The sequence below is a fragment of the Nipponia nippon genome, unplaced genomic scaffold, assembly GCF_047370975.1.
Source record: "Nipponia nippon isolate SJK-2023a ecotype South Korea unplaced genomic scaffold, ASM4737097v1 scaffold_9, whole genome shotgun sequence".
NCBI lineage: Eukaryota > Metazoa > Chordata > Aves > Pelecaniformes > Threskiornithidae > Nipponia > Nipponia nippon.
Genome location: NW_028262413.1, coordinates 25,701,292 through 25,727,830, shown reverse-complemented (window position 1 = coordinate 25,727,830; position 26,539 = coordinate 25,701,292). Strand labels below are relative to the sequence as shown.

The window sequence follows — 26,539 nt, the reverse complement described above, 5'->3', positions numbered from 1 at the left end:
GGGGGTCGTTGCCATCATCAGGGCATTGCTCGGAGTGTTGAGCCTGGTACAACACAGTCTATGGGGCTGTGCCTGGGCTCAAATCTGTAGCCCCTCCTCCACCCCACGTACATCACCAGTGCAGGGGAAACACTCCTGTTTAACCCATTTCCCAGTGGGCTGGCATAAATACTCTGTAGCAGGAGCAAGACCAGCACTATGCCACAAGTATTGCAAGTCTCCAGGTGAACGAGACCCTACTGCAGGAGGCAAGAAAATGTTTTAAGACTTCAATCAGCTTTATTTAAGCTCAATCACAGCCTGCGAGAGCAGCAGCCCAGCAATGCAAAGCCAGGCATTAGTTAAACAAGCACAAATGATCCCTGATCAAGAGATGGTGATGTTGCTGAAAGAAGCCAACGCAAACACAACTAAGTCCCTATGCAAACCCAGGGAAGGCTCGGAGCGCTAATGAGCAGGCACAAATGAGTGCATTAGGAAAGATGAGCCTGTTTCAAGGAGAGGGATGGTGGGGAGCTCTCTGGCTCCTCACCCCACGTGCACGCCACCCAGGTCTTGGGGCAAAGTGCTGTGAATTCAGGTTGTGCAGGCACCAAGCTGTTCCCCAAAGCTGTTCAGAGCCATTCCCTGTGCGACCTGGCAGTGCATGGGCTGTGGCTTGCGGGATTAAGGTGGCAGAGCTGGGCTTGACTCGAACACTGAGTTTTCTGGATTGGGACACGCCAGCCTGACCCTGGGTGTGGTGCTGCAGGAGTGCGTGAATGGTAGTGGAATGCTCTGGGCTCAGGGGTTCACACCAGGGCTGTGTGGGGCGATGCTGGGATGGCAACGCTTTACTGGTGTGCCACGTGCTGGTCTCAGCTCTGCGGGTCTTGGCATCCATGCTCTCAGCCACGGGTGGCTTTCTCCCAGGGATGGTGGTGGGTGGGAGCCCAGGACTGTGACCACCCAAAGCATTGCCGCACAGGTGCTGGGGTTGAACACACATTTCCAATGAAGATTGCAGCCCAGGGGTGAAATGGCATGGCATAGAGTCAGAAATTCTCATAGTGATGTGCGAAGTAGGTCTGGTCCTTCTTATTCAGCTGCCGACAAGCCTTTTCCACGCTCTTTGTCATCCCAGGCGGGCCACAGCTGAACACCCCAATCTTCTGCACCTGAGGAAGGAGGGAGCCAGAGAGGTCAAACCCATCAGCACCAGCTCTCCCTCCAGCCCAGCCCCCCTTGGACCCTTGCCCTCCGGCAGCTTTGGGCATGGATGCTGGCTGAGCAGTCTGTCCTGGCCTGAGGAGGCTTTTGGGGAGGTTGTCACCTCCCCATGGAGCTGCTAGGGCCATGGAGGAAGGATGGGGTCCCCCAAAGTCTCTGCCAGCTCTGGGCAGTGGCTGCAGCCAGAGTCTCGCCATAGCAGGGGGTATTTGGCTGGTACGGGGCATTGCTGACTCTTGCAGCTCATCCTGGCTCTGGAGGGAAAGTGGCGTTCATGCCCCTTCTGCCATGCCCTTGGTGTGGATGCCACCAAGGTATCCAGGGCCTCAGGGACAAGCTGGGACCAGTTCTCCACACTGGCTGGTGGGTTCCCCCCTCCTGTCCCCAACCAGGCACTGACCTCCGGGTGCACCTCTTGCAGCGAGTTGAAGAAGGGTACAAAGGGAGGGCGCCCAAAATGGGTGATGGAGCGCAGCCCTGTGAACAGGCTCTTGTTCAGCACCTTCTGGAAGTGCCGCTCACAGATATACTGGAAGAGAGATCAGTGCATGTCAGATGGCCCAGCATGGCCCAGCATGGCATGGCGTCCTCCCCGGTGGGTGGCCAGGCTCACCAACATGGTGGTGCGCAGGTCAAACTTCTCGGCCAGCTGTGTGATGTAGATGTGCACGGAGACCAGGTCATTCCTGTCTGCCTCCTCCACCTCACGGATGATGTCTGCCAGCCACTCAAACTGCCGCTGTGTGCGTGTCACCCAGATGAAGTAGATCTGTGGCACACAGGGAGGAGGCTCAGCATGGGGCTCCTTCCCAGCTGGGTCATGGGGGATTTTGCCCCCAAAGAGGGCCACCAGAAGCAGGAGGCATCTTGGTGGGGCTCTTGTCCTCCAGATGCTTCCTCTCACCTTCTTACATAGCAGCTTGGAGCTGATGGATGACTTGAAGACCAGGTCCTTGAGGATGGACGCGAAGGGTGTCACCCCGATGCCTCCTCCCACCAGCACCGACACCTCAAACTTGTTCCACTCCTGGTGGCCCTCCCCAAAGGGCCCATCCAGATAGAGCTGGAAGGGAGCCAGCCATCAGCATAGCATCTCCCTTCTCCACTTGCCCAGGTCTTGGCCACCTTCAATGCTGGAGAAGTGCCTCGGGCTGGGCACAACCCATTGCTGAGGTGCTCTTGGGCTTGGATGTCCCCATCCCTGGAGAATCAGTGTGGGGCTCACCTTGGGCAGCTTGCTGATGAGAGCCAGGCTCTCCGGGGAGTAGAGCTCCCGCAGGCGGGTGGTCCAGGGTCCCACAGCCCGGATGTGCAGGCTCAGTGTGTCCTCATGTGGCGCTGAGGTCAGGGTGAAGGGGTGATACTCAGTGGTGCCCAGGGCCACACAGGCGATGCGCACCCACTGCCCAGATTTGTAGTCAAAGTCCCGCGGCCGCTGGAACCGGAGGTGGGTGACGCCTAGGGGGACACAGGGATGGGGACTTTGTTAAGGTGGAGACATTGAGCATTGGAGAGGAAAGGCTGGGGGAGATGAGTGGGCTCAAGGAAAGATGGAGCATTAAAGCTGTGTGCAGAGTGGGTCGGAGGGGGCTTGGGGACAAGCTGTGGAGCCGGGCACAGGGCTCAGGATGCTGGAGAGGCCATGCCGGGGCACAGACTTGGGGCCAACTGGTTCTTCTTGGGTAAATAACTGATCGCAGGGTGTGATGGCCTGAACTCTGTGCCTCAATTTCCCTACCTGTGGGAGGGAAGCACAGGAGACCCTTGCCATGCAGGGGTGCTGCAAAGGCATTGGGGCAACGTGTAATGGATGCAGCTAACTCTTGGAGGTGCCAGCCTGAGCCACCAGCATGTGTGACAGCCAGCAAGACATTTCCTGGGGCCAGAGTGTCAGCTATGTGCCACCTGGGTTGGGAACTGCTGCCATCTCAGTGCTGGCAGAGCTGCGTTTCTTCCATCGCTGCAGGCCCAGATGCATGGCTGGGGAGGATGCAATACCTGAGGGCAGGAGCTCGGCTTTCACCACGCTGATCTCCACCTTCTTCCTGCTCAGGCTGAGCAGCTTGTCTGTGCTGTAGATGAGAGCTGGGATGATGAAGTAGATGTGGAAGCGGGGCTGCTGGATCAGTGCATAACTGCCGTGGATGATGACCTGGGCAGGGAGCAGCCCCCATCAGCATGGCACTCAGCACAGTAAGCCATTGCCCTATGTCTGATTTGGTGGCAGCTCAGCAGCAGCGGGGAGCCAGGACTGTGGCCACCAGCTCCCTTGGGACATCCCCAGCTATTTTGCCTTGCTGGCCAGGCTGACCCATGGGCTTGTGATGCATCGGCACCACCCCACCCTCCCAGCCCCAATCCTTTACCAGGACATAGAGGAGCACGTAGAGATGGTGGGTGATCCAGAAGCCCTGGAAGCTGATGCGTCGGAAGTGGTGGGTGGCAAACACATACATCACAGCCAGGATCACGAGCAGCAGCACTCCCGTCATGCCTGTGAGTGAAGAGGTTGGGAGGTCCCAGCAGGGATCAGGGCAGCCCCACAGAGGCTCCACCTGGGCTGGGCAGAGGGCTGCCCATCCTGGGCACGGGTGTGCAGGTAGTCTGCCTGCTAGGTGGTCTCACCTGGAATAGTCTGGAAGAACCACCAGTAATACTTCTGTGGGAGCTGCGACCTGGAGAGGAACGAGAGATTGCACCATGGAGTGGCCCAAGCAAACTCCTGGTTTCCACTTTCATTCCCATCCATGCCCAGGACACTCTGTCTGGACTGTGCTTTAAATTTCACGTACCCATCATTCATAAAGACACTGGAAAAGAGGCAGGACAACACGCTGAGAGGCATGACTGAGAAGATGTAGACATTCACTACATGACCTGCAGTGTGGAGCACTGTAAGAGACAGAAACCAGGAGAGAAAAGCATCACTGTTGCTGTGGATGGAGAGGCAGCAGACCCTGCTGATGTGCCTTAGGGACCTGGCAATTCCTCCTCTTCTCTGATGCAAGGCATCTATGTCTCTCCAGGCTCCATATGGGTCTTCAAGATTCTGCCTGGTCCTGCTGTGCCATGAGGGGCTGGTCCTCCTGCTTTAGCTGTGGTTCATGGGTGACACATCCCCCAGCAGCCCACCTACCTGAGAAAATCAGGGCTGCCATGGCAACCCAGCGGTGGAAGTCCACGGCGGCATCGAAGGGGATGTAGTGATTGAGGAAGGTCTCCCGCAGGATGGTGATGAGATTGCGGCACATGGTGAGCAGGATGTAGGAGTACATGAAGGAGATGCAGGCAGCCGATCCCCGGGAGATGATGATCCCCACAAAGGTGGTCTGTGCGATTCCAGTGCTGGGGGATGCGAAGGCATAGTCTGGGGAAAGAAAGCAGAGGAGGCATCAACATGCCCAGCACTGAGGGCCGTGACCCTTCCTGCAACAAGGGGACAGCCACCTGCATGGCTCCACAAAGAAAAGGTCACCAGGGATGGGGCTGTGTGGGGACAGGTGCACAATTCTCCATGTCAGACCCCCCCCCCCCCCAGAGCTGCTGAGTGACAGGATCTCCTTGGAGGTCAAGGGAGGGGATTGTCCTCTGCCGGGCACTGTGAAACTGCATCTTGGTACTGTGTCCTTAGTTGGGCATCCCAATATGATAGGCGTCAACAAACTGGAACAAGTCCAGTGGAGACCACCAGGATAGGTGGAAGCTGGAGGACATCACATAGGTGAAAGGCTGAAGGAAATGGGCTTGTTCAGGCTAGAGGAGATGGGTCAGGGAAGACTATATGGCTGTCTGTAACCACTTAATGGGTGTTACAGAGGGGAGAGAGCCAAACTCTTTCTCAGAGATGCACAGTGAAAGGATGAGAGGCAACAGCATGAGTTTCACTGAAGAAAATTCAGGTTTGATGTAAAATAAAAACTCTTCACAGGGAGGATGGTCAAAAACTAGCACAGGCCCAATGAGGTGATGGGATCTCCAAACTTGAGAACTCTTTAAACCTTCTCTAGACAAGGCCTTCAACAGCCTGATTCAGGTCTGAAATTGGCCTTGCTCTCAGCAGGGCATTGGACCAGACCCTTCCAGAGGTCCCTTCCAACCTCAGTAATCCTCTGGTTATCCAGGAGAGGACCAACACTGTTGCCCAAAGCTGTGCCAGGACCTTTCACACCCCAGCATGTCTGATGCAACCAGCAGCTTTGAGGAGCCAAGCCCATGCACCCCTCCTCATCTGGGGCAGCAGGACTGGATGGACACTCACAGTAGGCTCTCTCCACAAACACGCCAGTGGTGATGGCAGAGAAGAGGACCACACAGACGATATGGCGCCGGTAATTCTCAATGAAGCGCTTGAACTCCTGGATCTTCTGCTGAACTTTGTTCCGCTTGTACTTCTTCCGTTGTGCTTCCGTGTATAAATGCAGCTGGTGCTGATTCACCCTGGCAAAAAGAGGAGGGCTGGTGTCATTTCGAGGTTTAGCTGGCAAGGTATGGCTCAAGGCTATGCTGCCCAGATTTGGGTCTTTCTCCTTGTACAGCATTGTGACGAGCTCTGCACACCAGTGACGGCAGTGACCTGCAGAGCACAGTGTTAGCGGTTGAGCTCAGGTCATCCCGCAGTCTACACTCTTTTGAAAGCTGATAACAAATGTGCGGATAGTGACTTATAAATGAAAGCATGGATAAGAACTGTACAAGATACTTTTCATAGTAATATTTAACCCTCCTGTGATGGTTTTGACTGGGATAGAGTTAATTTTCTTCTTTCATAGCAGCTAGTATGGGGCTATGTCTTGGATTTGTGCTGAAAACACTGTTGATAATACAGGGATGTTTTAATTATTGCTCAGCAGTGCTTACACAGAGTCAAGGCCTTTTCTGCTTCTCACACCACCCCACCAGTGAGTAGGCTGAGGATGTACAAGACGTTGGGAGGGGACACGGCTGGGACAGCTGACCCCAGCTGAGCAAAGGGGTATTCCATACCATGTGACGTCATGCTCAGCATATAAAGCTGGGGGAAGAAGAAAGAAGGGGGGGGACGTCTGGAGTTATGGTGTTTTGTCTTCCCAAGTAACCATTACACATGATGGAGCCCTGCTTTCCTGGAGATGGCTGAACTGAACACCTGCCTGCTGATGGGAAGTAGTGAATGAATTCCTTGTTTTGTTTTGCTTGTGTGCGTGGCTTTTGCTTTACCTATTAAACTTTATCTCAGCCCATGAGTTTTCTTACTTTTATTCTTCCCATTCTCTCCCCCATCCCACTGGGCAGGGAGTGACCAAGCAGCCATGTGGTGCTTAGTTGCCAGCTGGGGTTAAACCACAACACCTCCAAACTGATCCCAGGGTAGGGGAAGATTCTTGGAGCTATTAAGGTAAATCAGGATATTCTGGCCATGAATAATAACCACTGAACTGCTTCCTTGTAGAAATATTTGCTGCTGCCACAGCAGTGAGGACCAGAGTCTCTCCCGCAGCTCTTGCAGGCGGCCAACAGGTGAACCAGCAGTGTCCCAAGGGAGCACAGGCAGGACCTGCCCCTCTCTGCAGGCAAGGCATACACTCTAAAAACCACTATCTTGGGCTCTGGAGTTGGCCACTTCATTTTTTTTTTTTATAGAGGCACATCACCCAGACCCAGCTATGTCACCATCCCCACCAAGACAGGGCTGTTCCCGTAGCTCCTCAGCCAGCGAGAAGCTGTGATGTGCCTGCCTGGGCTGGGGCATCTCCTGCAGGGATGGTCTGGCACCCCTTCCCTATGTTGCACCACCGTCATGGGGTTGCTGGCTCTTTGCAGCAGTGCCATTTGACTGGAGGGCTACCCAGTCTGACACAGAAACATGAGAAACAGCAAACAGGCTGAACCTGAACCTGAACCTGAGAAGCACACCTGGCGAGGGCTGTACTCACTTTCTGCCTGGTCTTTTCCTCAGCTCTCGCCCTTCTCGCTCCACGTAGTGGCTCACGGTGTCCAGGTTTGGGTCTTTCTCCTCCTCTGAGATGGTTCTGTTGGGAAGAGAACTATGTCTAGTCCAAAGCTCTACTTGCAGGCAGGGCTTGCCAAAATTGTCCCCATTTCCCCACTTTCCATCTTAGGCTCAGCTTGAGAAGGTGTCCAGTTCTTTCCTGCAAGCCTGCTTGAGTTAATTTAACTGCATAGTACACAGGCCAGATTCACTCAAGATAACCCTCCCCTCTGAAAAGCAAGGTAGGACTCCCATCCTCACGTAGTGGATGCAACAGGGGTTCTGCAGGAGGCAGTTCCTCCTCTCTGCCCGCCTGGGTGCCAGGGGAGGAGGGCAGCAGCCCCACTGCAGTGTCCGGCTTGCTCATGGGCATGTCCCAGCATGGTCATCCCCCTTCCCCGGCACTGGGCCTGGTGGGAGCATTTGTTGGAGGGGCTGAGGTGAAAGATGGATGTGCATCCAGGCAGAAAGAGAAGAAACAGCAGCAGCAGCAGCAAGACTAAGGGGGAGAGCTTACCCTTTTGGCTCCTCCTTTTTTATGAAGGAGACGCGGTTGTGCAGGTTTTGCTTGAGAACTTCGGGGACACCTTTCAGGAGCCAAAAGGACAAACAGCTGCTTTTAGTGTGTGATATACAGTGGACAAGGTTTAGGCATCTCCCCTGGGCAGGGGTGGGGAGAGGCTCTGAGCTGACCCGAACATGTCGCACATGGAGCAACAGCTGATGCCCTGTTCCTGCAGTTGGGCTGGAGAGATTGATGGGACAAGATTTGGGAGCTACTCTTTGGGTGCTGCCCATCGCCTCCAGCCCTGCAGGGCCTGGGGTGACCCTGTGCTTCTGCCCACTGACCTTTGATGCAGAGCTGGGTGAGACGAAGCTCACTGTCGTGGTCCCGCAGCATGTAGTGGAAATCCTCCCATGTCAGCTCATCCCTGTCCTGAAACCCTGAGGCCCGAAACATGGACTCGGTCACCTGCTCTGCCTGGTCTCTTGACAGGCAGTTGTTGGAGATCTCGATGAAGGACCTGGAGCAAGCAGATGGGAACTTCAGAGGACCACAGCTTGAGTCCTTCAAATAACAGAGGGCAGAGCCCCAGACCAGTTTCACAGGAGAAATGGGCTCTTGGTTGCAAGTGTTGAGCCTATGGGCTCTCACATAGCACCCTTGGGGAGTGAAGCACAGAAACTGAGGGCTGCTTTTGAAGACATCTGTATTTACAGACATTGTGAAAATGATCAGAGAGATGAGGAGAAGTACCTGAGCATCCTCAGAAACTCCTCCTTGGAGAGGAACCCATTCTCATCTATGTCATACATCCTGAACATCACCTTGGACTTCTCCTCTGGGGAGCCTGGTGAGGAGAGAGAGAGGCCAAGTGAAAACAAGATCCTGTTTTTATTGGCAAAAGTGCTTTCAAACATAGTCTTTGACAGTCTGGACCTGCAGCAGTGAAGTCTTACCCAGCTCTGAAAAGACTGAAAGCACACTGCTGATTGTAGCTTGAATAGTGACTGAACATGAATAGAATGCCGCCCTTCTGCTTGGATTTCTCAAATGCAAGGTGAAAAATCAGGTAGATACATGTTCGTTCTTGTGCATTATTTTGCAAACTCAAAATGTGCTTATGCACAGCAATGGTTTTTCTGGGAGCTGCTTTGATTGAATCTGGCATTCAGCACCTCCATCTATGAATCTACCTTTCCAGTAGTCATTTAGGGGGGATCAGATATGATATCTGATATGGCTGTTGTCTGTCAAGGACAGGATGCACAGTCTGTTCAGAAGATGGAGCGGACTTGTCTATGGCAGTGACAGATCAGCAAATCACTGCTCTGAGATAGCTCCCCTTATGAACAGTCTTACAGAAAACATAATTGCATTGTCACTGCCCCATAACTCAAGCTGAAATTGTCCTAAGTGAAGGGAATTTTAATCTGTAGAAGCATCTACAGATTGACCTGCTGGATGGATCTTGTCCTTCACTCTGCCAGTGGTGTTGCCAGAGCCTAGAAACAGGACTTAGGGCAACAGACAAAGACCAGCTCCAGCTCCCACCTTTCATGAAGACCACCAAAATGTCCAGGAACTCCCGGAAGGAGATGTAGCCGTTGCCATCTTTGTCGGCCAGGGAGAACATGGAGTCCACAAACATGGAGTTGGCTTTGAGCCCTAGGGCCTTGGCAAACTCAGCCCTGCTCAGCTCACATGTCAGAGACTCCTTTGTCTTCTGTGAAGATTCCAAGTTGAGCTCTCCAGCATCGGACCTGTCAATTTCCAGCACCTGCAGGTTGTGTTCCACAAATGAAATCCCATGAGAGCTGGCAGAGCAGAAGGCTGATGTTCACTTTCCTGACCTATTGCACAGAGACCGGTGGCTCCTCTGGCACAAAACTCATGGCAGATACCATGGGGAAGTCCTGCATTTCTCCTAACAATGTGACTTTCACACTAAACACCACTGACCATTATGGAGACCTCGGTTACATCGTCCAAAAGCCTCTTTGCAACTTTAGACACTTATATCACCACAGCAGAAGTCCCTTTGTCTTCTGCAAGGGAAAATGTCCCTTGGTCCTGAAAGTATCAGCAACTTCCTCGTGCATGGCTTGCCAGCTCTTATGGAGAGCAACAGCAGCAACATTCATTGCTTAATCAATATAGAAATACCTTTCCCCATGCATCAGAGCCTGCCACACCTTTACATACCTGAGCAAACAGGTGCCTGAAGAAAGTCTCCAGAATTTGTTTTCTCTGCTCCTGTGTGACTGCCCGTTTCATCAGTCTCTGCTCCTTCATCTCAGACATATGCAGATCAAGGCTGCTCTCCTCCAAGTAGCCTCGTAGCTTCCTAATAAAGTTGGTCCTCCCTGCCTCCTCGCTGAAAAGCAGCACCTGCAAAAGACCCCACCGAATGGCTGTGAGCAGCAGAGGCTCAGTCAGGATGTGAGTGCTGCGGCTCTTCACCACAGTGGTCGCGCCATGGTATGAGCTGGTTCTCAGAAGGCCACAGCCACTCTTCAGGGACCTGCGCTGCTTCCAGCGCCCAGGACTGAGTGGTGCAGGGTGTATGCGACTAGTGATAGAGGATGGTGGAGGGTCCAGGGGAAGGTGTCGTACCCCAGGCATCATGGTACTCACCAGGTCATACTCCTTGGGGCTCTTCAGGAGCAGAGCTTTGTTCCCTTTGTTGCTAGAGAGGATCACCTCCACACTTCGATGGGCTTTCAGGCTGATGCTCCGGAGCACAGACCCTCTCTGATCCAGCACTTTGAGCACTTTGTCAGCTTGGAACTGAATGTAGACGGGAGAGCTGTCTGTCTTGGGACCGTGCCACTCCATGGCTGGTGGGAGAGAGCATAGGACTCAGCTGGAAAGGCGCACCCATGCTCCTCTTCATCCCAGCATCTCCTTCCCAGAGATGCAGCTTGGGAGTGATTGCATGACCAGACATATGTCAATGGAAAAATGATGATCTCTCATCTGCAGAGTTCAAGTGCATGGACAATGGAGGAGTACAGACCATGGAGCAGGGAGGCAGAATTTTTCCAGTGTCCAGGACAAGGAGATACAGTCCCTGTCCTGGAGCTTCTGGTGCAATTGCTGTACATAGGTTTCCTGAGGTGTGATCTGCGGAGGGTTGTAATTAAGAAGGTCATAGGATGACTCGGGTTGGAAAGGACTCAGGTTGGAAGGGTCTCTCGCGTTGTGTCCTGCCTAAAGTAGGACCAGCTACATGGTCAGGCCAGTCTGCTCAAGGCTTGGTCAGGTCTTGGATAGGATGGAGACCTCACAGCCTCTCTGGGCTACCTGCTCCACTGCTTGACTATCCTCCTGGGGAAATAGTTTCTCCTTATATCCGGTCTGGATGTAAGCTCCAAGCCCAGCCCTGCCTCGGTATGTCCCCTGATTTCAGCAGCATCACCACACACCATCACAGGACCAACAGTGCCTCCTCACCATGTATTGCCTCGCCAGTCACCTCCCTCCGCACACTGGAGCTCTGCTTCTTCTGCAGCTTCTTGAAATCTCTCTTGCGGAGAATGGCAACAATCCAGGCAACAAACAGAGTCACTGGGGACACATGGGAGAAGAAAGCATGAGATATCACAAAGCTCCTTCTTGCTTTGGCAGCATCACCTGTACAACTGGGGCAGACGGGTTTATTTCTTCCCCATCACCCCCCAGTTCAACACTACATGGTTTTATTAAATGCAGGGCTGCACCATGAAAGCCCTGCTCCCACCTGATGCCCAAGGACACTGCTAACTCAAGGACTTCAAGAGTGGCCAAGACTCAGCAGCTCCTTCTGGGAGGTGCTTGGACCATGGGCACTCAGCCCCTTTCTCCAGTGGAAGAGGAGATGGGTAAAGAAACAGAGCAGCAAACCTAAAGGCAGACAGCAGAGGGCAACGATGATGATCGCGAAGCCTGCACCGCTGCCTTCAAAGTAGTCCAGCACGGTCATGGGTGTGCAGTTGGCCAGGTGTTGAGCTGTCAGCTGCTGGGGCTGGGGGCACGGGTCCCCTGCATGGGGGGAGACAGGCTGTGAGTGTCATGGACCTTTTACCCCTCTCATCTCTATCATCCCCAAGAACCTCTGCATTAAGATGCCAGTGGGGTTCATGGCTGAGTGACCCAGGGAGCACTGCAAAACTGGAATGCTTGAGTTAGTTAAACTCCAGACCTTAGGGGACAACCCTTGTTTTTGGGTTGAACCTTTGCCTGCCACAACAAACCAAGTGCAGAACTGGACTCAAGCAGTCTGGGATTTTGGCACCATCACCTCTCCTGATGGGATGGGCTGAGCAAGAAGCACCCTGGGCCATGGCAAATTGGGGCTCAGAGCCTCTGCTCATCCATATGCTGCAAACCCAGGGAGTCCTCCTGGTGCAATTGCATGGAGTGTACACCAAGGGAACCAAAATGCCTTGCAAGAGCTGGAAGGTGCGCCAAATAAAACACTTTTGGTAAATGGGAAGGGTGTGGGAGATCCCAAGAGGAAAAGGCATACTGCTGTGTTTGGCCACACGTCACCCTGAGCATGGCAGCAGGACTCTTTTGGGTCTTGGTGGGGAGAGGAAAGCTCATTTCAAGGATGGCACAGGAGTGCACCAGGGTGAGGGGTGCACATCAGCACAGGACTAGGCTGCTCCTAGCTTTCTGGGAACCCAAAACGTGCTGGGACACAAGCCCTGAGCAATCCCTGGGCTGAAATCTGTCTGGTGCAGTTCATGCCGCCGTTGCAACCACATCTGCAGAAAAGCCTGGCCAGCCCTTCCAGCAGCCCTGGTTAACCAATGACCCTGTCGGCGGAGCAGCCAGGCAGGAGAGGGTGTTGCAGTACAGCACCCGGGGCACATTAAGGGATTGATGCAATTAAAGGCAAAAGTAGGCAACATTACAGCTACAGTATGCAAAGCTTAACTGGTCTGCAAACTTCATCACTTTTCGGGTCACTCATCAGTTTAACCTGCAGACCTGTGTGTGCTTGTATATCAAAGGAGCTAGAGGACGGGTCAGTGAGGAGTGTGACACAGAGTGGGGTAGGCAGAGGCCCAGTTTTAACCCCAGCATGGCCTTCTAGAGCATCAGTTGCATTTTTGTACCTCAATATCTTTCCAAGGCTCATGCAATGCACATGTCTGGACTTCAGCCCACTTTCAACATCAGCACTGCCCACCTTGCTTACAAGCCACCCTTGCATTTTGCACACATTTTGCTGGCTTAGGGGCATAGCAGGTGTCAGGCTTGAGAAACTCCATGCCCGATGCTTTCCCTGTGTTACTGAGTCACCAGCTGCATCACCGAGTTGGGTCTACTTTCCTCCCTAACTCAATGGTGCCGTTTGCTCCCGTGCCCTGCTGTTTGCACTCACCCTTGCTCCAGACAAATACGTGGGGCTGGAGGTCTGTGGGTTTTGCATGGGTGATGGCAGACAGGACGTCATGGAAGGTGGTGTTACGAATCTCCCTGGTTTCCTCCACTGTGAACAGCCTGGGGAAAAAGATGTGGGGCCAAGCGGTGGCCCTGGGTGTTACTGTCTGGCGGCAGGAGGGGTTTGCTCCCCACACTGTTTTAGGAACTGAGGAAGCTGGAGAATGTTTTTTCCTCCAACCCCTGTTGTTATGTCTTACTGGGGCTGGCAGACCAGTGGGCAGCGTGCTCTGTGTGCCAGACAGGGAAGAGGCATTTACCTGTTCTTGGTGTTTTCGAACCAAAACCTGTCACCATCACGTAGGCGCACGAACTGGTCCAGGATGATGGCACTGAAGAGGGAGCTGTCAACCTCCAGCATGCCTCCGGGGAGCAGCTCCAGCCCAGCTGTGTTGTTGGCATACAGAGCAGCGACCTTCTCCAGGACCTGACCAGAAACCCCCACCGCACACATGTGAGCAGAGGGAGTTCTGCCAGGGTCTCAGAAAGTTTTGGCAAGCCTCAGGAGGAGCGAGGAATGTGCATTTCCCAGGCATTACATGTCTGTGGGCTGGGAGGATGCTCAGTCCCACGCAGCCTTGAGCTCATGGCTTGGACTTGAGCAACTACGCCACACTCCCAGAGCATCTCAGTGCCAGGAGGAGCAGAGCACACAGCAGCACAGGAGCTTAGCACTGGGGCAGGATATATTTATTCATACTACGTAATTACACAGTTACCCCAATGCCACAGCCCCGCAGGCATGAAAATGAGTTAGGGCAGGATGTGCACTGATGTCCCTCTTCCTACGTTGCTGAAGAAGCCAGTTACTGCCTGGACTGCCCCAGTGTCCTTTGACCCACACACTTTCTGTGCCCAGACCAGTTCCCTGTTACCTGTTGCTCCAGGTGTGGGGCAAGGACCGACCAGTTCTGGAGAGGCTTCAACCCAAATCGCTCCCGGGCTTGATTATAGGTGGGCAGGCCGAGGTCTCGTCCACGCTGGAGCCAGCTGGCCACATAGTCGGTGCGGGAGTACTTCAGGGGCCCGTACCAGTAATCTGTGGGTGGATTAGAAGCTGTGGTGATGGCAAGGCAGAGTTGGAGGAGCAACCCCAACTGCCCCAGCTGCTGGGCTGGCCTCGTCCCTCTGCCACAGGCCATGATGAACATGGAGATCATCTCCACGCCCTTGCCAGGACAGTCTCAGGAACATGCTTAGCATGCCCTGCAGCTTCTCTGCACCTCTGTTAACAAGGTTGAAGTTGGTCTGAGCATGTGGTTGGGTACTGATGGCAATGGTGATGGGACCTGTCTCCCCATCTTGGCCCCCACACATCCCGAGGACAGATGGTGCCCCACCGACATGCCAGCTGCAGTGCAGGGGAGTGCAGACCTTGTAGATCTTCCACCACAATGTTGTCCTCCCGCTCTGCAATCTGTGAGCTCATCCCCAGCAGGAGGTTGTCCACATCCACATCCTCTGCCTGCTGCAGCCCAGTGTCCTGAGGGGAGATGGGAAGAGCAGGCGATGCCTCACAGGTCCGAGGACATGGGGCAGCCCCACACCCCTGAACTAGTGCCCACAGGGGTGCAAACACTGGGTGTAGGGGTACCAGTGATTTCTTTCAGGCTTATTTTCTCCATGTCAGCTCAACCTTGAGGTCTGAGCCTGCCATGGCTCAAGGCAGCATCTGGGGATGTCTAGATGGGGAGGATCTCACACCCCTTGATTGGCTGTCATGCTCTGCACCCATTTGCCCTTTCACCTCCCTGTGGGGTCCTCCATAAAGTAAAGCAAGGAATGAAGCCCCTTTGGACAGCCTGCCACGTCCTCAGGAACCCCATGCTCCCTTCCCCATACCTCTCTGCTCCAGTAGCTGTTGCAGAGCCGCATTGCTGGGAATGAGCCACTGGGACCAGGCACTTTCTGGAACTGGCACTTGGGGTCCCTGGAACAGCAGAGAAGGACTGGACCCACAGCCCCCAGATGGGGCTGTCCTGAGCTGGCAGGACTTGGCTGTCACAGCAAGGGGCAGGATGCTGGGGAAGGGACAGGGACCATCCCCAGCCACCACCCCAGCTCAGGCATCCCCTTCCCCAGCACGGACATTGCTCTTCCACAGCCCTGCTGGGCTGCTCCTACCTCTTGTAGACACCCGGTGGCACCATGGTGGCCAGGAATTGCCCCGCAGCCGCCACGAACTCTGGTGAGAGGCTGGGGTCCAGGTGCTGCTGGTAACCTGCAGGACAGCAGCCACAGTCCAGCACTCAGCCTGGAGGGAAAGGGGGCCTAGCCCCTTCTCCCATCCCATCCTCTGGCTCCCCTGGTCCCAACACCCCTGCTCCCTGCACACCCCACAGCTCCATCACCTGCCGTGCCCCTCACCTTTGTACTCCGGGACGGATGTCCCCAGCAGGGTTGGCAGCCACTCGTACAGCACGATGCTCTAGGGCACAAGGGAGTCAGGTCAGGGACAGAGCCGGGGAGGGTATTGGGGGTCCTGGCAGAGCCAGGGGGTCCCAGGCCTCACCTGGAAGGTGGCGATGACCCGCTTGCGAGCGTGCTGGAAGAGGTCCTCATCAGACCAGGTGGGGTGTGCCTGGGCCAGCACCGCAGCCAGGTGGTTGTGGTACCGAAACCAGGCGATGCTCTCAGCCTGCAGGAAGCGGTTCTCATTCCCCCAGGCGCTCCCCAGGTCTGCAAGAGCCACCAGGACCATCAGTGGGGAATGCCACCACTGGGTCTAGCCTTGCCTGTGGCTGGAGGAGCACCCCCAGCCCTGTGGCTGCAGCCCAGCATCCCCTCATGCCCTTGCCCTTCCTTCCTCCCCAGGGAGACAAACAACCTGAGTGAGAAGCAGCACCAAGCCCCCAGCATGGACCAAAGGTCAGGCAGGTGAGGAATTCAAAACAAGCTGAGCAGGTTTTTATCAGCGGCAGCCCCTTTCCCCAGAGGAGATCTCCTCCGATCAGAGGGACCAGCACCAGCTGGTCTCTGCATGTTGGCTGGGAAATGACCTGTTGCCTCCCTGGGGATGTGGCACCTTAAGTTCACAGCATGTCTTTGCTGGGAAGCCTTTGGTGGGGCACGCATCTTCCTCCCCCTCGGGCTGGGAATCTGCCTGCTCTCCCATGGGACTCCTGACCCACGCGTCCCAGCTCACTGCAGCCCCTGCTCTTTCCCAGGGTCCCCTCTGGGCTCAGCTCCAGGGACCTCCTGGTCCCCCTGCTCACAGTCAGGGATGGAGCCAAGCAGGTGAAAACCCATTGAGGATGCCACCATTACCGTAGATCCCCCGGGGACCACCCTGTCCCGTGGACGGATCCAGTGCCTTCCACATGGGGACCCTCCCGTCCGTCTCCCTTGGGAGGTGCCCGACGGGCCCCGATGCCAGCTGTCCCCCTGAGAAGCTCCTCAGGGCATCACTCCAGGAGTGCGAGGGGCCGTAGATGGAGCTGCCATCCAGCCAGCCTGTCACCTCGTTAGTCTAGGGCAGGTAGGGAGAATAGGCATTAACAGGTGCCAGGGTCTCAGCAGAAAGGTGCAAAAAAAAGGTCTGAAAAGCCCCAACCCAGCTCTTTTTTGGTCTTGCAAAGCAGCCACCCCATCCCCTGTTTTAAGAAGAGCTATCAGAATGCCAATATATACACTGACAATCTCTATGCAAACTGCAGGGATTAGTGCCAGGTACAGGAAAACACCAGGTACAGGTTTTTCAAAAGTACATTTTGGGTTTTTTTTCCAAATTATTTTCAGCTATGCCCAGAAGCAGACATCTATGAATGCCTATGTAGGCAAGACCAAGCTGGAAGAGGACTAAACCCATCTCTGGGGAAACTGGAAACACTGGGGCTTTTTCCTCTGGGGAGCCCTGTCCTCACAGCAGGGACTCCCACTGCCCTGGCAGCATGCTGAATATCTCCCCTGCCAAATGTTTTCATGAAAACATCCCTTTTAGTCTGAAAACATGCTGGAGTTTTCATTTTTCTAAGGCTTGAAATACTGCTAAAAACATGACTTGCTAATCTGGTCTCATCATGGTTTGTCACGTGGAAGGTTCAGGGGAGTATTTTGCTTTGGTGATTTTGATCGGGAAGCTTTCCAGCATGAAAGAAAAAGCACATGGGCTTGGGAACACATCCAGCCTCAGCACAGCAAAATACAGAGAAATTGGGGGAAAATCTGTATTTTTTCCAAAATGACTGAAATTCAGAGAAGCTTTACAAGTTTACAGTTATGACAGTACCAGTTCAGTTTTGTGATGCATTATAAAAATAAGAGTTGGTGCCTAAAAAAATGTGTCATAATTACTGACCTTCTAGAGTGGCACAAGTGTATAAATGGGTTATGGAAATTCATTACACTTGTACCAAAAAGGCTTCGGTTATCACTTGTTTCACCAGATACAGACAACCCTACCTTTGCTCATTTTGACTGAAGTGATAAAAACTTTGGCAGCCAAGGAAGACTGCGAATTGCTCCTGCTTTACCCTTTCTTCTTCTGCCCTCCATAAACCATGCAAGATGCTAAAATTTAATTAAAATAGATGACACAGGCAGATCTAGAGTAATTACATTTTCTTTGGCCAAGAAAACCACTGACCTTGAGCAACCACAAACGTTGCTCTGTATAAACCAGTACCTTGGAGGTTGTGCTTTGCATTCATTTGCAATTGGTTCAAACACTTGAGAGACATACACGTTTAAGGAAACAGTGGTGCTCTCCTATTTTTCCAAAGACTACCTTTGCTGTTACAGACCCCAATGTTGGGTGAAGAGTAATTTAGCCGAAAGGCAAAGAGGAAAGGAAATGCTACCTACCTGTTCCCGGGGGCTGTTGGGGCTCTGCCCTGTCTCCGTCGCCCAGTGGATGCGCTGGAAGGGCAGGACCACATCTCCAGTGCCTGCAGGGTCAAACACAAGGTCTCCGGATGGGATGTGGATGTTCAGGAACTCAGCAGGGCAGCCGGGCTTCTCTGTCTCCAGGATGTCTGAGAGCACGTGGAAACCTGCCAGAGACCCAAGCATGGGCAGCAGCTGGGAGGACTGCTGCCAGCACCTGGAGCAGGACATGATGGTAGGCAGCTGAGCCATACATGGGCTGAGGGGACAACCCTGTGCAGCAAGAGTGGTTTTCTTCCTGCCTTCACTGCTGGTTTGTTCCACAACTTTGAAAAAGTTGCTTTGGGCTGGAGCACAGATGTGCTGAGCTCCAGTCCACAGGAACAGGGCTCCAGGTGCCCCTGGCCAGACCACACGAGTAGGGTAGGGTCATTCAGGGACCAGGGTGGGCAAACTCAGCCAGTGGGTGTTCAGAGACCACCAGCAGCTGGACCATCTGCTGGCCACCACTTCACCAGGAGCAAGGTTCTGCATTAGCCACTGTTTCCCTGAGCTCCTCCTTGCCTGTGGCCTTCAAGGCCAAGGGTTGCTGCTGATGCTGAACCTCGTGGCTGCCGTTGCTGTTGACCCATTTGAGCTTTGGTGTGATGGGAAAAAACTACCTCCAGGGAGAAGCTAAATGGCACTGCACTAGTGTCTTCCCCTCCTGTGGCCCATCTTGGGGCTGAACACCCTGGCTTGGGTGTCCAGGGACGTGTATGAACCTTAAGCTGTATGGGGAGCTAATTGTCTCCCTTTCTTTGACAAGTTCAGCCTGTTTTCTCAATAAGCCAAGGGCATTTCCCAGAGACAGACATCCCCGGGCTTGGAGATCCAAGATCCTGCTGAGCTCCTGAGCAACAGCAAAAACTGCTCCGACTTGTAGCCATTCTTCCCAGCAAACACTCACAGCCTGGCTCTTATTGCATCTGTCAGGCATTTTGCAACAAGGTAACTCTATCGCTAAAACAAACGAGGAAGTTCCCAAACAATAAATATCAGCATTTCCGGCAGCTCCCAAAGGTCATAAAAAATTCATGCAAAATCTCTTGGCTGGACAGTACTTTGGTATGGTGTTACCCAAGGCTTTATCTTTCAGGTGTGGGTCTGCTATGAAGTAGTGGGTGAGGAGCGCTCCAATGCGTGGCCTTGGGGTGTGAGAAACCAACATTTTTTTCCCCCAAACCAACATTTTTCCACCTGGTGCCAGGCCCCAGCTCTTACCAAAGAAGACAGCCAGCACAGTTGTGTTCCTGCGGGAGGGCAGCCCGGAAGGTCCCCTCGCCACTGCGTTGCTGAGCTGGCGAGCATTGGGCACATGGGGCTCCTGCAGTGCCTGGTAGACGCCGTCTGCATAGTTGGCCGGCAGGAGACGCTGCAGCCTGGCACCTGCGGCACCAAAGCAACACATTGTGGGTCTGGTGGCACCCGACAGATGGGAGACACAGCGATAGCGGGGTACACCGGCATGTGTGAGGGTCCCAGAAGAGAGCAAGGGGGTGGCATAGACACTTATAGTGGCCAAGAACACGCAAGTTTTGGTACCAACACCCAAAACTTCTTGCAACACTGGGATCAGTCCTCTTAAAACTAGGAGGGATTCTCCCTGGGCAAGTTCCCTTCCAGTTGTCCTTCTGTGGTCCATGTGCATCCCCGTTGCCCCCTGGAGGTCTGGGGTGGTGTGCTCCAGTGGTAACTGGAGTGATATTGAGCTGCCCGTGTCGACTATGCAAGCCTACACAGGCATGGTGATTGCCAGCACCATAGGAAACAGGAGAGGCAACAGCTGGAGAGGCAGAGAGACAAGGGAGAAAATGAAAGAGAAACACCCTGACTTCGCACCTACTGCCTGTCCCATAACTGAAAAGCCCGGAGGTGGAAGGTCATTTCTCACTGATGAGTGAGTTCATTTCAAAAGGCTCTTCACCTGTGTGGTGGGCTTCATTTGCTGGAGCTCCCCAGAGCTGGGGGAAATCATGAATTACTGGCTTAGTTTTGGGCTTAGTTTCCATAGGTTTGTTTCCAAATGTTATGGTCTGATCTGTCTGCTCTGGAAGAGGGAGATTTTGTCTGCCAGGGACCTGCTGGATGTCCTTGACAGGCTTTGGTGTAACCAAAGGGCTGATGACACACATGTCATATTGGAGAGGCATTCAGACTCAGAGGAAGCTGTGTAATTGTCACTGCACCTTGTGTCACTGTGTAGGCGACCAATCTAGGCTGCAGGAAATAAGAGGATTCATAATCTTTAATATTTTAGATAAGATCCTGCCTGATCTGCCCTGGTCCCTGGCTTGGAGACATCTCCTGGAGGTGAGCCCATGGGCTGGTTGTAGGCAGGAGAAAGTAGCTCACCACTGGAACAGGAAAATCCCACATGCCTGTCCCAGTACAGACCAGTACATGCTGCACAGCAGCCCAACAGTGCAATTATCTGTCCTGTGCAGAGCAGAAAAGGAGTAGGTCCAGCATGCCTAGACCATGAACTCTTCTGTCTCTGGCCTTGTGTAGAATGCCACTTGAACTGCATGCTGATTTTGATCAGATGCCTTTTCCCAGCTCTGAGATCCCTGACCATCACTGAAATGCCTGCTGGGAAGAGCTGTGTCCTCCCAAACTTGGATATTTTGAATGGCACAGCTCTGCTCTGGGACTGATCCAATACCAGTGCAACCTGCAGATGGTGCCTGGGCAGCAGGTAAAAGTGGCAAGGCCAGGACATGGGACACAAAGCTGGGCTGCTTGCACCCTCCAGGCTGCTCTAATGGGGATCTTAGGTGCATCTAGGGACCTACCTTGAGTACAAACAGCTACCTCTCAGGGCCATGGCAGCTGGCATTGCCTGGTCACCTGCCTGGTTCAGGCTCAACTCAGGAAGGGTTTCTCCCTCAGTCATAAAATGAGCCAGATGCCAGAGTTCCAGCTCGCCCTGTCCCCCCATCCCCGTCCGCTGGCCTGGCACTCACCCACCGAGCCACGGCTGTGGTGTAGCAGGTTGTTGTACCAGCCATCGTAGCGCTGGACCTCCCAGGAGATGCTCTCCTGGGCTCCTGGAAGAGACCGGACCCACTTGGTGAGCAGTAAAAAAAATGCATGAAACAAGTATCTCCATTACAGAATTATATTTATATTGTGATATTTTCCCATATTCTTTTCAAAACTTTCTGTACAGTTTTTTAGACAACTTTTGCACTCCTTTTGAGGGATAAGCAATGTCTAAAATTAGAAATTCGTGCTTGTGATCCTGATGTCCCCAAATCAATTTCTGGCCCCCACCAATCTACTCCTAAAAGATCTTCATTTTTTCCTTCTCTCTCATTGTATGGGAAGAAGTCTCCTCTTACTTCTGACCCCCCACAATGTCCATGTGAGTCAAGCAAAGGCCTTGACACTGGAGTTATGCTCTCCTCTGTGCATTGTGCATCAGCATCAGCCTTTGTCAATAAATATATACTTTGTTTCCTTTGTGTTAATTTTTATTGCTTTTATTATAATACTAGCAAGAAGCTCAAGTTCCTGATTACAAGCTGTGTACACGTATAAATGGCAGCAGGTGAGTCTTCCAACCTGCAGGCTCTGCAAGTTCAGCATTTTGCTCCATTTTTTTTCTTATCTCATCACAAACTGAATCATCCCCATCTCTGATATGATGCCCCATCAGTTAGAGGAAATTCCTCTGAGGGGCAGAAACTATCCAGGATCTCCCTTTGAATTCCCTTCCCTGAAACTGTACTTACTCCCCAAGGGCCACATCACCAGCAGAACCACGGTCAAACTCAACATCATCTCCACAGGTTGCATCGGCCACTGGGGCTTTGGAAGCAGCAACCTGCAAATGGAGAGAAGGAGGGAGCTGGAGCTGGGCTGTTCCCAGAGGCTGGGAACATGCACAGACAGACCATAGTCTCAGCTCCCTCTTGTGGTTTCTGCTGCCTGGTAAAACCCCGCTGCCATCATCATCCACCAGCAGTATCGCCCAGTTCAGGCTGTGGGAAGGTGGCAGGGGGAACGTGAGGCCCCATCACCCTGGAAAAGCTCTGTCAGGAGGTACCAACTGTCCTGAGAAGACCTTTCTGCTGGAGCAGGACCAGTACCCCTGCCTTGGGGTATCCTAGCTGTAGGTTTACAACTCATCATCCACGGCAGGAAGACGTTAAGCTGTGCCATCTCTGTTATAGAAATACACTCTTCGTTACAGAAACAGACACATTTCAGCTGGTAATTTCTCTGTACATGCATTGTCCCATCCAAGCAAAATCCAGCTGTGAACACGATGGGAATAGCCTCAGCATGCAGGCAGGTGCCCTATAGTGTGCTAATGCTGCAGGTCAAGACCTCTTGATCACCTCTGGGCTAACTCGATGGCACTTTCTCATGACCAGCCTTTCTCGTGACGCTTTACCATCTCATGTTCCACAAAGGCCCTGGATACAGAGCAAATTTCATCAGTGGGACCTGATGAATCTTTAAAACCCTGGCCAACACCTGACTGAAGAGAGGGATTTCCAGCGAAAGCTACATTTTTCAGTCATAAATGATACAATGCTGCCGCTGGCTTTCCATGCACAAGAATGCCAAACTTAGATTTAACTCCAAGATAGGGTTTTCCACTAAATATGACTCATTGTCCCTTGTTCCAGAACTGTGGGTGTGTATCCAAAGACTAGCATCATTTCAGAGGAGCTGTGTTGCCAAGAGATGTGGCATTGCACAGGTTTCAGCTTTTCCTACATTGCTCTGTTGCAAGCCAAAGTGATGCTTTTAGTTTCCTTTTTTCATTGTTTTAATCAAAACTTAAAGAAATAATGGTTTCAGAAAGGCTTACACATTGCCAGCAGCTCTGTAGGTTTTATTTCTCATTTTCTGGGAATTGCAGTGGGGATTTTTCACTTACAACTACCAGTGGCACAAATTGTAAAATGTGAGTCACTAAATACGCTATCTACTGGGCACATGAAGTGGTTTGAGATTTAAATAGTCATTTGCGCTCACATTAATTGCATTGATAAAACAGAATTGCTCATTGCCAGGTTGTGAGCACAGTGTGACCTGTATTAACTTTGTTCCACCACGGATTTCTGTAGTTTTGGCCTTTTGCATTAGAAAACAAGCTGTTTCTCAAGTGACATTTCCATGTTCCTCCTCTGTCACAACAGCTCACCTGCACTCTACACCTCACAAAATGTTATTACAGGCAAACTGCTTCGTTAGCTTTCCATAACATGGATTTAACATTAAATCTCTGTTGAAATACCACTACACTGACTGCATTTTTGGTTCTGGCCTCACATCAATGCACATGGGAGGTGGGGCTGCTGAAAACCTCAGAGCTGCTGAGAGCAGCATCGGGTGGTGTCCCTGGTCACCTAGTGCCACCCCTGTCCTCCTGGAGCACGCCCTTGTGGAAGGGGCCCCAGAGGTCTTCCATCCCACAGCCCTCTGCTGAGCATGATCTTGTGGACATGAGCTTTGGGTTCTGCAGCTGGTGGGAACCAGAGGCTCCGTGAGCCCCATCCCATCAGAGGAACACGAAAATTTGGCCAATAGGTGAAGCATGGAGATGCCTAGGACCTCTACCAGGAGTGGCAGAGCCCAGTCACTGTCACCACATGGGACTCTCCTGCCAGAAAGCTCTCTCCATTGAAACAGCCTGTTCCCTGCTGAAACCAATGTGGAGGGCTGCATGGCTGGAGATGCTCTGAGCAACCTGCAGCAGTTGTGGTTTGCTTGTGTGCAGAGCTCCACGTGACCTCCCACACTGTAGGAAGGGAGTCCCCATAGACACAGCTGGATTTCTCTCCTGCTGACTCAAAATGCAGAGTTGCAATCCCCATCTAGAGCAGAGGCCTGAAGGTGCCACAGAAGATTTACCAAAGTTGCTGAGGAAACATAGGGCAGAGCCAAGGCTCAAAGCATATCACCACAGTCACAGCACAGCATGTCTCCCCCTTCTCCTTGGGTCTTCCTGCAGGGCTCCAGCAGAAAATGTGTTTTAAAATTCCTCCTTTAAAAAACCTCCCGTTTCTTCAGATATGGGAATTGCAGATCTGGGCTAGGGACCTCATGCCCAAGGAAGATGGGCATCTCATGAGTGGCACCCAGCTGTCCCACAAGGACCAGTTGCCAGGCTTCTCCAGAAAAAGCCCCCTGCTCTCACACCTGCCTCCCAAATCTTGCAAACCACCCAGAGGGTTCTTCAACATAATGAAACCAGATTGACCTTGGAAGCCCATGGTGTGGCTTGCTGAGGCTTGGATTAGTTCCACAGACTTGTCAAGCTTTCCAGGAATTTTGTAAGGACTGATGGGCCCTCCAGTCTTTCCGCAGATTCCCTGTGCCACCTTTGGAAAGTCATTCCCTCCCTCTGCAACTAGTGAAATCAAGCACCTGCTTCCCCAGCCTTGTCTTCTCCCATCAGAGAGGACCCCTTTGTCCTGTCAAGGCCTGGAGTTTTACACCCCTCCAAAAACCATGCTGCAGAGAGTGCAAACACATGGCTTCCCCCAGAGCAAGGATTCCCCCGCTCCACCTGATCTCAGCAGATTTGTCTCCCGTAAAGTTAGGGCTTCAGCCTCCAAATGCCTCCTGAGCTCTCCCCAGAGCCACATGTCAGCTGGGACTGTGGGACACATCAGCATCCTGAGAGAGCAGCAGCCCCACTGCAGAGCTTAGTGTGACCATACAGGTAGAGGAGAGCAGTTTCAAGGCATTCAAGAAGCCTGGAGCCTGATCCCTATGGTCCTTTTTAGTCACAGCTTATTTCTAGTTCTCCCCAGTGCTGGTGGGACAGACTGGGGAACTGCCACTTCCCCCACCAGCCAGCGAGCCCTGGGGTTTCAGGACAGGCTGCATCTCCCCAGCCTTCGATGTCATCCAGAAAATCCCAAACCTGTGCACACACTATGGACAGCATGCACACAGGGACCAGTGGTGTCTCCAGCTTTCCCACCTGGGGACACCCCTGGGGCCAAATGCCTCAGTGTCACCACAGTGCACAGCGGGGACTCTCTCCCCTGGTGGGACATAAGGGGTCCCTGCCTGTCCCCACGGTGTCCTGTGCCCATGCAGGCAAGGACATGCATTGTCCCAACCCACTCTGTCCTGTGGCCCTGCTCCCTCACAGGCAGGGATGTGCGTGGCTCCATCGCACCCTGCAGGTGGGGACGTGCATGACCCCACCCCATCCCGTCCTGTCCTCACACATCACCCAGGCCCCCCAGTCCTCCATACGGGCAGGGACGTGGGTGGCCCCAACCTCCTAGTGCCCCATGCAGGTGTGTGCCCCATGCAGGTGTGTGGCCCTGGCCCCTTGGTCCCCCATGCAGATGGGGACGTGTACCCCCATCTCACCGTGTGCCCCGTCCCCCAATCAGGCGAAGACACCAGTAGCCCAGCACCCTGGTTCCCATGCGGCGGGGTGGGGGGGCACACGGTCCCATCCCACCCCATCCATCACGCAGGAAAGAAACGCGTGGCCCAACCCCTTCCGTCCCCCCAAGCATGGCCCCATCCCAACTTGTCCCCCAAGCAGGAGACGGGAGAAGTACGACCCCCTGTCCCCTCCACTGGCGACAACGCGCGTAGTCCGACCCCCGACCCCCCCCCCCCCCCCCCCCCCCCCCCCAGGTAGCAGCATGCATGGCCCTGGCTCCCAGTCCCTCACGCGGGGAGGAGGAGGGACATGCGTGGCCCCGATCCCCCAGCCTCCACGCAAGTGGGGACACACGTAGACCCGATCCCCCAGACCCGCCCCCCCCCCCCCCCGCAGTCGGGGACACGCGTGTCCGCGGCCCCCCGTGGCGGAGCTCACCTGCGCGGCGGTGCGGCGGGCAGTGCGGCGGGGCGGGCCGCGACGGCATTTACATAGGGCTCCGCGCCTGCCACCGCCTATAAGACCGCGGTGCGGGCCGGTGCCGCCCGAGCCCCGCCGCCGCCGCCGCCGCATAGGTGGGTAGGTGGGTGGGTGGGTGGGTGGGCAGGCGGGCAGGCAGGCGGGCAGGCAGGCAGGCAGGCAGGCAGGCAGGCAGGCAGGTAGGTAGGTAGGTAGGTGGGTAGGTAGGTAGGTGGGTGGGTAGGTGGATGGGTGGGTAGGAGGGTAGGAAGGAAGAAAAGAAAGAACGAAAAAAGGAAAGAAGGAAAGAAAGTGCCGCCGCCCCCTGCCCGCGGGGCGCCCCGCTCCTGCCCCGGCCCTTCGCACTCTCTGGGGAGCAGCCCCCGGAGGCTGCCTAACCTGCTGAAGGGGTCCCGGCGAGGCAAGGGTGGGGAGGAGAGGATGAATACCCATCCCGAGTTAACCCAGCAGTTTTTCCTATTCCGGTTTGACCCTCTTACAGGGGCAGGAAAATGCAGGGAGTCCCCCCCCATCCTTGAATTGCAGCTCTGATCATTCAGTTTCCAGGGGACAGGATTTCCCTTGTTTCAATGGAAAATAACAATCTGCAGCCCCAAGCAACACAATCTAGGATTGCTGTTGGCTCTGCTGTGAGGAGGTTTTGGCTGGGCACTTCCAAAAGGTCCCTTCCAATTTGATTCATTCTGGGGCAGGAAAATGGGGTTTCTGTAAG

At 53.7% G+C, this 26,539-nt stretch overlaps 1 protein-coding gene across 2 annotated transcripts; it reads right to left on the bottom strand.

Annotated features, from left to right (window-relative positions):
• Nucleotides 1–380: 380 nt before the first annotated feature.
• DUOX2 (dual oxidase 2) lies at nt 381–25,883 on the bottom strand. Of its 2 annotated transcripts, XM_087744262.1 has the most exons (34): nt 25,786–25,883; nt 21,713–21,804; nt 20,942–21,025; nt 19,200–19,364; nt 17,916–18,103; nt 16,380–16,581; nt 15,625–15,791; nt 15,480–15,540; nt 15,237–15,333; nt 14,955–15,042; nt 14,487–14,595; nt 13,988–14,151; nt 13,373–13,539; nt 13,054–13,172; nt 11,565–11,702; nt 11,136–11,249; nt 10,317–10,519; nt 9,885–10,070; nt 9,234–9,459; nt 8,436–8,529; nt 8,027–8,202; nt 7,695–7,764; nt 7,122–7,217; nt 5,468–5,646; nt 4,346–4,576; nt 4,002–4,101; nt 3,835–3,884; nt 3,576–3,703; nt 3,208–3,361; nt 2,435–2,667; nt 2,114–2,272; nt 1,823–1,978; nt 1,610–1,738; nt 381–1,157 (listed from the first exon to the last, which is right to left on the bottom strand). In XM_087744262.1, exons 2-34 carry the CDS (start codon nt 21,774–21,776, stop codon nt 1,035–1,037), a joined length of 4,620 nt encoding a protein of 1,539 aa, XP_087600388.1. In that variant the 5' UTR covers nt 21,777–21,804; nt 25,786–25,883; the 3' UTR covers nt 381–1,034. The 2 variants fall into 2 exon arrangements, with proteins under 2 accessions (XP_087600388.1, XP_087600389.1); XM_087744263.1 differs by lacking the exons at nt 15,625–15,791; nt 16,380–16,581.
• Between the last annotated feature and the right edge of the window lie 656 nt (nt 25,884–26,539).